At 37.4% G+C, this 15,636-nt stretch overlaps 1 protein-coding gene across 1 annotated transcript; it reads right to left on the bottom strand.

Annotated features, from left to right (window-relative positions):
• Positions 1-594: 594 nt before the first annotated feature.
• Positions 595-15,542, bottom strand: LOC115455022 (serine/threonine-protein kinase dst3). The gene is given in 17 exon segments (XM_037444574.1): positions 595-1,021; positions 1,597-1,711; positions 5,369-5,468; positions 5,470-5,488; positions 5,735-5,819; positions 5,967-6,049; positions 6,293-6,393; positions 6,535-6,616; positions 6,949-7,053; positions 7,779-8,030; positions 8,195-8,271; positions 8,567-8,713; positions 9,204-9,383; positions 9,835-10,062; positions 12,171-12,314; positions 13,757-13,857; positions 15,241-15,542. Coding segments are annotated over 17 exon segments (2,043 nt in total). The 5' UTR covers positions 15,386-15,542; the 3' UTR covers positions 595-942.
• Between the last annotated feature and the right edge of the window lie 94 nt (positions 15,543-15,636).

The raw sequence follows: 15,636 nt of genomic DNA, 5'->3' as shown, positions 1-15,636 counted from the left end.
AATACCTTTATGAATCTCAGATTAAGTAGTCTCTTATCTACCTCTCATTTGACTGATACAGTTAAATAATAAACCACTTATATGACTATTTATTGAAGATTGTTTATTACCTGACTACTTTCTAGTATCTTTTATAAAAAAATAATACTGAGCCGCCTTGCACATTTGGAAAATGATCTTTTGCACCAAATAAGCCTATTTACTCGTGAAGTACTAGTATATGAAGGCAAACCAATCTATGTTAACCAAAACTTTTGCATTATTATTTAAAAACAAATCTTAGCCACTTGTCCCACCGCCGACGAAAAACGAGCAACGAATAAAGCTAGAAACTAGAAACAAGTTGGCGCGCATTGAGACGCGTGTTGAATCCATAGACTAACTAATATATTACATAAGACTTGGAGACCACAATTCCTATCGACGAAGTTTCTCTTGACGCCATCAATTTTTTTTTACTAACAAAAAGGAATATTGGAAGCTGCTTTATGCATAATATGCAAGCCGGGGCAAAAGCTAGTTTAAAATATAGGTAAAATGGGGATAAGTTTACTGAAATGTACATCATCCAGTATTAACAATAAAAGAAGGTAGTTCTTTAAACAATATGCTTTAATTGGTATCCTAGCATTAAACATAAAATAAAACCATCAACTAACATAATTTCGAATCTGACTTCAATATTACAATAAATCACGATTATTGCAGACTATATTTGACGTCGTATCCTTATAGTTACAATAAACATTATGAAACGAATCTCATTAAGCGTCAATGTGTTGATGGCGGGCGCGTGACGCGTGGCGACAAGCGACAGGCGACAAGCGACAAGGCGACAGGCGGCCGGTGACGAGTGCGACACGCGTGACGCGTCAGAGCTGGATGGAGCGCGGCTCGGGCGGCGCCAGCGCGGCGGCGCGGCACGCGCACGGCTCGCGGCCGCTAGTCGGCGGGCCGCGGCGGGGGCGCGCGGGGGGGCAGCGGAGACGCCGGCATGCTCCAGCTTTCACTGTTACCCCACCTGGACACGGCAGCGAATCATATCAAATGATGTGGCGAACTTATCAAATTAAATTTTAAAGTGTTATAATTTTGGGTTAAACACAAAAATATTACAGACAAATAATATATTACATTATAATAACACCATTTGTTGCCATGATACTCTAATATTTTTGAAAACAGTGAAAATATAACCAATAAAATTGTGTCTGACTTTTCTTGATACAATTTTTAAGTAAGGGCTGAGAAGTCGATATCTTACCCTATCTGTGCTTCAGTTGCGTTCAACATTTTGTCGTTGCGCATTTTTTGTCGCTCAATAACTGTATCACTGATAATATACTAAAGCGATAAAAATCATAAATAACCAAAGATTTGCCTTGGTCTAAATTAATTACAAAAGCCTCGTTTTTTCAAGGGTTTACTTTATTTTAAATTAAAAACAAATATTTCAACTCTAAAGTAAATGTGTAGAAGAGTTTCGAAATTTTGAATTCATTCAGTTACTTTTGTGGCTGACTGTACATTCGATAATACTTTATGACCAAACGGCAACCGGTAATAATGAAAGTGTGGTAACCACAATGATCTCACCTGTGTTGCAAGTGGTGCGCATGGTGGTGTGTGTCGCGGCGCGCTGCAACGTGATGCCACTTGACGTACCCGCTGAGCCGGCGCTTCACCAGCCCCGCGAGCGAGTGCAGCCAGCCTGCGACGCCACAAGCTCGCGCTACCCCACGCAACACCACGCAACACCGCGCAACACCGCGCGCGCCACACCGACCCGCCCGTGATACGCACACGTACGTGTTGGTACGTGCGCGGGACCTCTTTGGTTCATAATCATGTTCTTTATGACAGTGTTTGGATATCAACTTTTGAATCGTTTTCAGATTAGTAAATTCTTATGGAACATTATTTAGTAATGATTTTCAAAATGTTCATGATCTTAGAAATAAAATACTTTGGATTTTTATATAAGAAAAAATGCTCAGAAAATAAAATGAGACTGTAGTTTACTTTCTAATTCAGCTGTTACACATTATGCATGACATTGTTTAAACGCCTGATAAATTTCTAATAGCAAAACTGAGGTGAATGCACACTAGATTTGATCAAATTTCATGACTGTAATTCCTCGTGGCTTAACTCTGTAGAAAACAGCTGTTGTCAAACCCAATAATAATTCAATATCTAAACTGGCATCGAAATTTCAAATCGTTGACAACCAATTTTACTTACAAAATCCGAACAGACTTCTTAAAAAAAAATTATAAAGTCCTCATAAACACCTTTAATATCGAACCAAAGAGCTCCCTTTACCATATGCCTGGCTATCGTGAAGCTACGTCTCCCGTGATGATGGAATGATGAACACATGTCCACACACCTTGCTACTAAAAGCCAGTACGCGACACCTAGGGGCAACCGCGACCGTCCCATTAACTGACCACCCAAGCGGAAGCAAGAGGCCAGATTTGTACATCATTTACCTTAATTTGATATTTAATCTATTCGCTCCTCTCTATCATGGCCTCCATTCCGTGTATTCAGCTGTAAAAACCCCCACAGAAGTGAATAATACGTCGTTATCAATCGTATATTACATATTAAATCGATGTTTTGTAATGTATGATTTTGTGACAGCGATTTTTTTGTTCATATTGACAATACGAATAATGAACTCTTTACACAATTTATATATATCGAGTGCATTTTACATAAAACATAAATATAATGTACCTGACATAGTCATATTGGTTGGGTGTTGCGATTTGTCTCCGCAGATTCGTAAATGTTCCGTCGTAAGCGATACCATAGCATACAGATATAGCCCTTATTAGCTAGGTGTTAAGTTCGTGTTTAGTGTAGCGAGGCATGTGACAGAGCAACATATGGGCAGGCGATGTGTAGGGCGCGGAGGGACAGCGGCGAAGCGAATGTACGCTTTACGTCGATAAACAATTTGGACCAAATTACAAAATATTTGATCAAAAATAGATTCAATATCACATTAAAATATATCGACGTGAAGCGTAATACAGAAATTAAAATTATACACCAACAATATCAAATTTCAAGAAGAATATTCAATATTTGTGAAAGCGATAATAAATGAGTAGGTTAGGATTTACGGTAACATTATACTTATAAATTCTGTTCATATTACCGACGCGAATATCCATCAGGTGATATTTATCGAGTCGATAAAATTTGCAGAACACCGAATTCAGAGTGATCGACGCCGATAAATAAGAAAATGCACACATTACACAATACTAATAATATCAAGGTATTTCGCAAAACGTGTTCCTATTTAATTTATCGACATCGATAACAGCGCTGTATAATAGAATATCGATAGTTCAAAGTTTCAGAACAAGTACTGTGTGTCGATATTTTGAGCAGAAGCAACCGCAAAGCACGTAGATACGCCTCTAAGCATACTCTCCCGCAAGTGCATGGACCCGTTATCGATATTTACACAATGACAGGGACGACTAACAGAGACAACGCGTGAGTGATGACGCGAAATGATTGCATTTCACACTAACACTTGGAATATAGTTATAGATTCTGTAGTTTTTTTTATTATTTACAATTGTTAGAAGAGGTAAGGACATAATTTAATAGCACACATACGGAAATAGGACAAAAGGGAATAAATATACGAAACGTGAATTGTACCTATTTATTGCAAATAACATTACTGTAAATTATTATAAGATAAGCTATATATCAATATGTGAAGAAAAGTATTGTACTCCCTTTAAAGCGCATTGTGTTGACGGAGGAGTGTGAGATTTGACATAATTAACGGTCATGTAGCAGAAGAATAAAATACATCCATATGTGTCACAAATATATTAAATTTGATGGTTGAATTTTACTATAGTACAACCACTAGTTATCACAATTATGTATGTGATTTAGTGCATGAGGATGTTTGGTTTATTTTTTTTAATGATAAATAAGTTAATAAAGATATTATTAGCTAAAGATTGCCTTTTTTTATTTATACTTGACTATACTGGCACTTAGTTGGGTGTGGAACGGACTGCCAAGACGAATGTCCGCAGGTTCAAATCCCAAGGGCACACACCTCTGACTTTTCTAAAATCATGTGTGTATTCTTTGTGAATTTATCGTTCGCTTTAACGGTGAAGGAAAACATCGTGAGGAAACCTGCACATCTGAGAAGTTCTCTATAGGAATTTCGAAGGTGTGTGAAGTCTACCAATCCGCACTAGGCCAGCATGGTGGACTAAGGCCTAATCCCTCTCAGTAGTAGAGGAGGCCCGTGCTCAGCAGTGGGCAAGTATATAATACAGGGCTGATATTATTATACTGGCAAGGGCCAAGGAACATTGAATTTATATTTTTATTGACTCTATGTAAACATGAATTATATTTTAGATGTACAATGCAATCACTTCACACAATATCTATATGCACAGTATGAGAGGACAGTATGGCGAGCGCAGCTTCTTTTGTATGATATCAATTTGTTCACATCAATACTGTCATAGGCTGGCTGCCCTCCTTCCGCACAAAACATGAATACATCGCTATAAATATATAAATTATATTTATTCATGTATATAACATAATATATTCATGGCACTTAATATTAAATGATTTCGTTAACAAAATTATAACTTGTTGGCCAGCAATTATTTAATTATTTCCTTGCACTTTAAAATAAGTTATAACCTTGCTATCTATGCTTTATGATTCATAATATACATATATTTATATAATATTGTTAGACATTAAATATTTTTTCTTCGTCATATATCTTTTGCGTTTGTTTTACATATAAAGCACTTGTGTTTGCCTCATATTGTTATTAGGATACATAACCTTTGTTATTAAAGCTATTTTGACTAGAAATTCTTATTGTAGTTAACCCCACTATAATATGATAAAATTTTCATTAAAAATGTATCGATTGATGAACATGACATGAGCTTATTTACCACATATATATGAGGAAATAAATAAGCATAAATTTAATGGGACATCATTCTATGTAAAGTGTTTAATGTCATATCAGAACCTCGATATAAAAATAAAAAGGGAAAAATGACCATGAGTACATTTTCACATATTTCCCTAGTCATTAATGTCGGCAATCTGCCTTTTGATAACTGATTTCATTAACTGAGAACTGATACACCACAGAATTACTTAACAATGTCAAAACTATCGATACTAATCAAATCTAAACATCACTACTATATCGATATCATCTATCGTTATATCACAAATCACGCGTTTCGAATCGACAGAGTTTTCGAATTGCAGAAGTAGCGTCGTAGCGAACGCGTCAAGGGGAAGGAGATATTCCTTGGTTGCAACTCACCCTGGTCGTCGTGGTGGTGGTTGGTCGCCGGGTGCGGTTGCGGCGTGGCGCTGTGTTCACTTCGGAAGCCGTTGCGGAGCTCGGCTCGAGTCAGGCTTTTGGCTACGGCCCTCCGATAACCTGGTTGCAAATGCAATTTCAACTATTCATAACTTTGTTGAGTTTGTTCCTACCCAATATTATGATAGGCACACCACTCCTTCATTGTCTTTCAGTATATTTCTTTCAAAATATGAGCATTAACTTACAATAAACAGTTTGCCCTTTAGAGGACTCTTATATCGGCCAGTGCCTATTTTAGGTTGCCAAGCCAGCAGATCTAGTTATTTCCATGAAATGGTATGTTATGTGTAGTGTATATCTGACCTGTCGTGCAGTAACAGCGGCGAGGGCGGATGCGGGTGGAGTCGCTCGTGAAGCGACGGCGCGTCCGGTTCCGCGCTGCCGTTCGCTGCCGAACACAATTGTTAAAACTTATAATCGAAATATCGATTTAAACCTATGCAGGCTACACGTTATCTAGAATCGATCAGACTACAATTCGATTTTAATTACAACATTGTATATTATATCTCTGATTGTGTCAAAATGTACTCACCCTCATGTCCTAACATTTGATGCTGCCTGCTTGTTCTTGGTGGAGGTTCAGGCGACCGTCCCGTACTGTGTTCTCTACTTAAACTGAAAGAAAAAAATTACAAATAATTTATAGTAACAATTTTATTTCATAAACGAAATTGAAATCTCCGTGTTGATGTTGTGAAACATTCAAATACAGAGATTTATTCTCAAATATATTCGTTAAACTAAAACACTTTTCATCTGAAACTGAGTGTCCTCTTTTTAGTAGGTTTTCTGTCATTATCAACTTAAGATGTTCAGACATCAAGGACAGACTCTAAAGTCTAAACTAACAATAATTACCTTCTATGCCTAGGTGTGGAGTGTAAGTCGACGCGTGATCTCCTCTGCTGGTTTTGATGGTAAAACCTCTGCAACACTATGGGACTCGTGTTACCGGAACTCTGAATCAAAAAAGGGATAAATTTAATCATTCAAATGTACCATTACTGTAAATCATCTATTGTAAATGATAATTTTGCCTTTAAAAATAAAAAAAAGTATTTTTGTTAGTCTTATAGTAATTCTATATGAAATAAACTGACCACGGGCGATGCTTTCCACCTGTTGTCGGCGGACACGCGCCGCACCGGCGGGGGCGGGGGAGATGCGCACGCGTCTATCGTCCTGAAAATAACAATATTCATACATTTTCTACAGTTCATTAATGTATAATTACTATTTCTCTAACATAAAAACAACTTAATGTCAAGGTCTATAAGACTAAATATTTATTTGTCACTAACTTCCGATGGATAGATCCATAAAATTTTAATAATATTTAAATAATCCATAAAGTTAAAATAATTAGCTTAGTTCCAGTTAATAATTTTTATTTTTTTTACCTGACAACAGCTGGAAGGTAGGGTAATTAATGTTACTATATAATTATTATGAAAAAATATTTAGAAAATTCACAACTAAGTTGGAATGTATTGCTGGTTCCGGGAGCGCGTTACCTGCGCCTCGGGTAGGGCGAGTGGTTGGAGAAGTCAGTCTCGAGGCTGGCGGGCTGCGAGCTGCTGCCGCCCGCGTTGGCGCCGCTCGCCGTCGCCCACCACGCCCTGTCAACCACTACTATAGTACTGGGATCTATTCTATTTTATGGATGGGAGTTTGGTAAGCCTATCATATCAGACTGCCTCGGTGGCGTAGTTGTATTGCATGCCCGGTACAATAGCGCTCTGAGGTCCTGGGTTCGAATCCCGGGTCGGGCAAAGTGATATTTGGGTTTTTTCTGCTCAGTATCAGCCCGGAGTGTGGAATTTGTGCCCGATATGGCGATAGGCTCGCCCCCTATCACATCATGGGATGGAACATACTTGGCGAAAAGTGGGTGCCCTAGTTGCGCCTCTGCATACCCCTTCCGGGATAAATGCGTGATGTTATGTATGTATGTATGTATCATATCAGACACAAATTTATAAAGTTACGATTAATGTAATTTAATTGGCTCTAGATTCCAGAATATGATGCAATCTATTTTTTTACGTAAGCCTATTATATCTTATATCGAATTACCTTTGCATCCTATAAGAAGTTGGTAGATATTCACAATCTAATGAGTACTCTGCAGTGGCAAAAGGTGAAATGTTTCACATTGACATAAATGACATTTACAAATCGTTCTAATGATAATTATAACATATATAAATTACGAAAGGGAAACCGGCAGGAATCGGGTCATATGGACCCTTCACTTCTGGTACTCTGAGAAGTGGTGGATACCTGACCTCAGGGAAATCAACATGTGTATACTTTCAGTTATAAAATTATTAAGCAACGGCACCTGGTGGGCGTCGGCGTGACCTGCTCCGGTAGCCAGTGCTGCGAGCTGGTGACGAAGTTGCGCACCGGCTGCGGCGTGGGCGGCGTGTCGGCGCCGTTGCTGGGCGGCGGCTTGCTGCCGAGCGCCGCGCCCGCCAGCGGCAGCGACGCGTACCACGCGCCCACCGACACCGAGCTGCGCGCAGACTTCACCACGAACGGGTGTTCCAGAAGCTTCGCGTATTTAGGGCGCTGTCTGTAGTTCTTCGTGAGGCTAATGGTTGAAATAGATTAAAAAAATATTTGTGGAATTATATAAAATTGTCAAATTACAAGCTAGCGTCGCTGCTCCAGCACTGTTTTATAAGTTCATAACCGTTAGCGCTGAAGTCGCTTTGTTGTAGTCAGGCGTTAAGCACATAGATGTGTTATGCTTACCACTGTGAAACGAATGACTTAAACTCTGGAGTGAAGTCAGTGCTGTCTGGTAACTGAGGAGGATCGTCTGCTATTACCTGAAACAAATATTAAAAGTCTTGCTGAGAAATAAACATTTGAACCTATTATAATTCCAATGTCATGTTAGACATAAGGGGGAAGTATTTTTAACATTTGTAGAAAAACTTACTACTATAATTAGGAATTATCTGCAGGTTTTGTTAGGTTCTAAATTACTATAAAGCTATCTGCAATCTGTTAGAGAGAAGATGTAAACTGCAGTGTTTAAATAGTCACTGAACTTAATCTTAAGGCTATTGGCATCAGGAAGTGGGAAATAACGATCAAGCAGATATTTGAACTGGTACTCACCCTGGTGAGCACCTCGAAGTCGTTCTGGCAGTCCCTGTAGGGGAAGACGCCGGTGGCGAGCTCCACCAGAGAGATGCCCAGCGACCACACGTCCGCGCGGATGTCGTAGTCGGGCCGCGTCGGGTCTGGCGGGTCGATGCGCTCCGGCTGGGGGACAATATTGACATTTTGAATCTTAATTACAGATTTCGTATATGCTTTTATACGGCAAATAATGCTGTAGGAGTGTTTACTCTACCACCTATAAGGACTATTACTATATATTGTGTCAGGCTAAAGAAGTTTCTGGATTTTTTGACGGTAAGACTTAGGGGATTACCTGATCTGTAACTGACTGGAGAACGATAGTAGGTAAGACTTAACGAAATCATAGAAGAAAGAAAGCATGAAAGGAAGAAAAAAAATGTTATTGGGACAATAACAGTATAACATGTACAATATAAGCAGAGGAAAATAAAACATATAAAGAAAAATACACAATTATACCCATTGTGCCAACAATGGGAACCCTCATTCAGCTTCCTGCTGCAGTACCAGCATAGCCGATACTATAGCGCTGAATCATTCTTATACAACAATAAATGACGAGACGAACTAATTCCTTGCTTGATGACAATCTTTAGTAAGTTGTACTGACCGCCATGTACGCCGCGCAGCCGGCGCTCCTCGTCTTGGCCTTGGAGTCGACGAGGCGGCCGCTGATGCCGAAGTCGCACAGCTTGACGTTGCCGCGCTCGTCCAGCAGGATGTTGCTCGGCTTCACGTCGCGGTGGATCACGCCGTGCATGTCCTTCAGGTACGACAGCGCGTTCACCGTCTGACGACACGTTTACAGTTTACTATCTACCATTATTCTAGTATTATTATTATTATTATTTGATATGGAAATTTTTGGAGTAGGCCCATGTTCAGCAGTGGACATTCTGCGGCTGATGATGATTTTTCCAGTTTTAATTATTGTAGTATTGAATAAAATTAAACATAAGTAAATGCTCAAGTAATGTAAACTTTATCTACACTCTAATACTAATATTTTAATATTTTATTCGAAAGTAACCCTATTTGTGTATGATGCTATCATGGCTAAATAACAAAACCTATTTTAATTTAAAAGTTGTAAAATTATGCAGGCTATATTTTTTTTATTTTAGAAACCAATTCATTCCTTTTAATGATAAATTCTAAAAAAGAATAATCTTAAAACTGGTTAAACATTTTACAATTTAGGCACTGACTTTTGAAAATACCACACGAAAACTATAACTTACCGCCACGGTGACCTTGCCGAGTATGGCCTCAGGTATCGGCGCCGCGAGCCTCTTCAGCAGCTTGTCGAAGCACGACGCCATCAGCTCCATGCAGATCCACACGTCCGCGTCCGTCACGAAGCAGCCGAGGCACCGCACTATATACGGACAGTCATGCGACCGCACCACCACGTCCAGATCCATTAGGATGCGTTTCGTCTCTTCGGAATTACCGGAGCGACGCATTTGCTGATGGATAAAAAAGGTCAACTGTTAAGGTAATACCGCCTTAATGACTCATGAAGTGTGTCGCGTTCCCAGATCAGCCTGTGTATATCCGGTTTTAACAGGCCGACATAATAGGGGACCGGCCTATGCTTGATTTTGTACATTATTCAAATACGAAAAAGAAGCACCTCTGCGAAAACAGCATAAAAATTGGTTAAAAAATGAGCGAGTAATTCATATTGAAAATATTGTAATGTGCAGAAGTGGGCGCGATGTGGGGATATCGCTTCATCTCTTTCTTTCGCACGCGTCGTAATTCCCGATGACGTCACATGTGGATATTTTGTCTCTTTTCTGTTTCTTGTTAATTACCCCTACCATCGAAATTCAAATGCTTATAACTTGTTGATTTTTCACTGGATTTTAATAATTTCTTTGGTGTTATAATTTATATTATGTAAATATTTGATAATTGTTAAGAACAAAAATGAGTCCGGTACCCTATTGTGTCCACTGTCGAGGGGTCAGGATATTCTATTATACCCTACTCCATTCACCATAAGGTGTAATGGGTCACTTTGTCATACACATATATAAAAATAAAAAGTTTATTTATTTCCTAATAGTGGATGTTATGATGGTTGTAAACAAGTAGTATTTTTTATCTTTCTTTAGAAGCTTGGTTGTAATTACACGACCATGCCGCTCCATACGTCCGCTTTCACGAACGATCGTGTTTCTCTTTTCACAATGTCAAAATATTTCTTTATTAAAATCCTAGCTCCTACATAACTTTACATAATCGTTAGTATGAGTTAATTTTAAACACAACAAGTTGTCCTCAATAAATAAAAAATTCAGAACCTAGTTATTAATAAATAATACGATTTTTACTTTTTAACTATGTTAAAAATATTATCTAGGTGCGACTGAATCTTTGACATTATCTACAAGGTCCTACCAACTATCGATTATAAGTTATTAATTATAATATAGATATTAAATAGTATTGTAATCAGTTAACTAGGGCGCCTAAATGAGATATCTATAATCCTTACTAGGGATGTTATGGAGCTCCGTAACCGTAACCGAAACTATCGGATATCCGAAATAAAAATATATCCGTAACCGTAACCGTATCCGTTATAAAAGTTTCGGATAAGTTACGGATAATATGTTCCGATACGTTTTTGTTTCACCGCTCACACGCTACGTGAAATTTGTATAGTTTGTTATTTTTAATGATAACATAAACTCATTCATAAATAGTATTTCTTTTTATTGAGTAAAGTGAAGAGAAATGCGTCCAAAGTATTTTTTTTTTTTTTTTTTTTTTTTGGTCATGTTAAAAGTAATTTTTGCAAAATATAAACAGTGTGATAAAAACTTTTCACGGAGAGGAGGTGTCACCACTTCTAAAACACAGAGTTTTTCCGAACACCCATGTCCCCCAATTAGTTCATCGATAATTAATAATCGACGATGACGATGAACAATAGTTAGTATTCGTCACCCTACTGTATTACATAATATATATATATTTTTTTTATTTTACTTTAATCAAATATCCGTAACCGAAACTATCCGAAACTACCGGATAATCCGAAATAATTATTATCCTTAACCGTATCCGAAACCGATATAATTTTATTCCTATATCCATATCCGTATCCATATCCGAAATTTCATATCCATAACATCCCTGATCCTTACCATATAAAACCTTATCAGATCCAACTATCTCGGATTTTATTGATGTCTCAGAATTCTATCAGATTCGAGAAACGAGTGATCTGTTACAGGCTTTATTGCAGATAGGATCGACTGTTATTATGAGCCTAGGTTTTAAACCGTCGAATCAAAATCAATATGATTTTATTGGAAAAAATTTAATTTTGAATTTATTTTTAAAATGTTCTGTGGAGGTTACAATGGAACCATCAAAAAAAGTTAATCTATTAGTTGGTTGGGCCCATTGTTTTTCTTCTTTTTTGTTGTTGCCTCAGGCAAACGAGCAAGCAGTCCGCCTGATGGTAAGCAGCATCGCCCATGGACTTTGCAATGCCAGAGGCACAGCCAAGCCGTTGCCTACCGGGAAACTAAAAACTTTTACTAAGGTTGTTACTCACTTTGACAGCTATAACAGCAGCCGAAGGTTTGTGCAGCATTTTGACGACGTGGCCGCAGGTGCCGCTGCCCAGCTCCCCCAGGTGCTGGAGGTCGTCGATGCTCGAACTGTACTCCGTGCCGTCCACGTTCAGCTTGCCGCTCACCTGCAAACCGTATTTCAATGACCACCACCGTGTTCAATAAACAATGCAAATCGCCTTTTTAATCCTTCGCGACAATGGACCAATCAGAATGAAGGTTTTGTGGCATGCCCACTGACTTTTTTTTATCGCTTTGTTCTCGGTATCAGATCGAAGATTAAGATTGGAATATATTATTGAATACGGCCGTTAGGGCTGATGTTTCAATCAGCAGATATGTTATTCAATTATTAACAAAAAAAGTTAGGCAAGCAAGCATTCTTAGGCGTAGTAAGAAAAGTGGAAGTCATGAAATGGAAATGGGCAGGTCACCTATTAAGAAAAATAAGACATAAATGGATGAAAAGGGTAACTGAATGGTCGCCTCGAGATAACGCAAAACTGAAAAGAGGTAGGCAACTCAGACCGTGGATCGACAAACTAAAAAAAGTTGGTGGACCACTTTGGATGACAATGGCAAGGGACTGGGAAAAATGGCGAATGCTGGAGGAAATTTTCTGTCAAAAAAACAAGCTTTAAAGTGAACTGATATAACAACAAATAATCAAAGTAAAAAAAAAATATGCTCTATTTAATAAATAAAGGTATTTAAATAATATGGCATACCCTAACAAATCAAAATGAAAGTATTCTGTGCACACACATACATGATTGACTTGACATACGTACGACATATGAAAGATTTGACATATTTAAACAGGTACAAACAAAAGGACAGCTAGCATTTGTCATAATAATATACTATTATCATAAATAAAACTATGCATTAATATGCATACCTAGGAATGCAATCATCCTAATGTGACAATTTAGAGCCTTACATATTTGACTATTATTGTGCAAATCTTCACAATTATTTTTTTATCAAATACAAAAAAAAACTCAACTAAAAGTATGCACATTTTTTTCCGAAAAGTGGCTGTTAATTTAAAAGTCATATTGATGTTTTACAGTATTACCAGCCATTAATATTAAAGTTATAGTATTATACCATGTTTTTAGATGTTGATATAATTAGACAAGCATCCACACTTGCTGGTAAGCATTACACTTGCCCATAAACAATATCACTATCACACAGGTGTTAAAAATAATGCTACACACTCTGCCTAACTTTTCATTCAAAGATAGATTTTAACATTCAACCTCCAGTAATTACAAATCACAATCAGCTTCAAACCAGGACATGTCTAAACATGTTAATGTTTATCTTGAACATATCAATATTTTGTAAACAATGAAGGACATCATAAATAACATTGATAATATATTATTCTATAAAAATAATTTCAATTTACAACACAACTATGAGAACTAACGCTAAAATATAACCTTACTTAGTTGATGAAATAATCAATACCCACCCCAATGAATTTGCTATTTGTAGCCTCTTCAGTAGAATTTTACTCTCATATATTATTCAGAAAAGATTAGTTACCACTTACCTTATACACCTCCCTCATTCTGTACTCAGTCTCAGTAGCCTGTGGTGACCTCGGTGGAAACGCTGGTATATCTCTGCCGGTATTTGAAAATAAACCTGGAGCTGAAAAAAATCAATGACAATGTTAATAAAGCACAAATCATAATATGAATTTTATGAATAAATGTAACATGAAAGTAAATATGGTTTAGAACATTTGTAGTAAATCTTAATACTTGAGATGTAACATCTGTATCATGGAAACATTAGCTCAACAATTCTCAGTAGCTTACACGTTTAATGTCAATGCAATAATAATATCAGCCCTGTACTATATTCTGTCCCACTGCTGTGTATGGGCAGATGCCCATCTCTCAGTAGCCTCTGCTCGCTCTCAGTAGCCCATGCTACTGAGAGCGATTAGGCCTTAGTATATCACGCTGGCTTAGAACAGATTTGTAAAATTTACACATCCTCAAAATCCCTATAGAGAAGTTCTCAGGAATGCAGGTTATTTCACAATGGTTTCCTTCATTGTTACCATCAATGTAAGTGAATTTATAAATAAATAATTAAGCTTATTCATAGATTGATCACTAAGGAATGAATGTACATACTATTTGCACACAACTGCTGAATATAAGTAACTGTATCATTGATAACCTGCATTAACTAGTCAGAGAAACCATGGAAGAACTAGAGATTACCAGAAATACAAAGGACAGACAAAATTTATAAAGTAATCCATAATACTTTTTACAAGATATGACAATTAACATGACATCTAGCTACGAACAAAATCATGATATGATTGTGAACATTGAACTTCTGTATATGTTGTATTGTTTGAAATATCTAAACATACTATGCAGCAATTGTGTGTTTTCTTTTTTATATAAGAGATATGAGTTTAAAATGTTGCTTGATTCCTTAACTTATTAGACAACCAACATACTACCACATTCCATAACAGCTGTGCTGCACTATGTAAATTACATAAACCACAAAAATTACTTAATTTACATACTTATTGTAACGAGACAATGCGGTTTGACAACATTAACACAAAATGCATCCATATAGATGTATAAAAAACCGACAACATATGTGCCACCCACTGTATGATCAATGCCAATTTATGCAAATAATTTGAACACAATGTGCACGGGGGCCGACGGCGAAGCTGCCAGCGTGCGTACCTGTCCACCACACGCTAGAGCGTTGTTAGTAAATACTTCAATTAACTGCAAAATATGTCATAACCCATCACCTCTTAAATATTCAACATATGAGTTCATTTTCTATGTTTCGTAACAAATAAACAACCTTATAACCCCAAATATTATACACAATGGCAATGTAAACATGAGAAAATGCGTAAAAAACAAAAAAATTATGAAGAAAACCATAAATATTGATGCAATAGCTGGGAGGTGGTCAGGTCAAGTTCATATTTTGGATTATAAATAACGAATGTGATGACTGCTTTATCTCCATGATACTCACTAGGCTTAGTTCTCCGACCATTCCCGGGTCTGGAAACTCCGATTCCACCTTGGCTGGAGAAGCCACCTTCTCTCCGAATACGCATTTCATTATCGAAACGTTCCTGTAAACCCTTAATTTTCCCCTCAATCGAACTATTTGACATGATAGTAACCAAAATAGTGCACTGATAACATTTAAGTACTTATTACGAAACGGGTAATCAAAATTTTATTTACACAAAAATTACAATGAAAAGCGCAGCAGTCCAAGGATTTCCTTCAATTTCCTTCGCCAGCCATTTCCATTCACTCAATTTAACTTCTACTCTTCGGATGTCACTCTATCATACGTTCAAAACATTCTTTTTATAACCATATCGAATTAAAAATACCATCACAATATTACCTATCTCAC

Source organism: Manduca sexta, chromosome 28, assembly GCF_014839805.1.
Source record: "Manduca sexta isolate Smith_Timp_Sample1 chromosome 28, JHU_Msex_v1.0, whole genome shotgun sequence".
Classification (NCBI taxonomy): domain Eukaryota; kingdom Metazoa; phylum Arthropoda; class Insecta; order Lepidoptera; family Sphingidae; genus Manduca; species Manduca sexta.
This window is presented reverse-complemented; position numbering and strand designations above follow the sequence as displayed.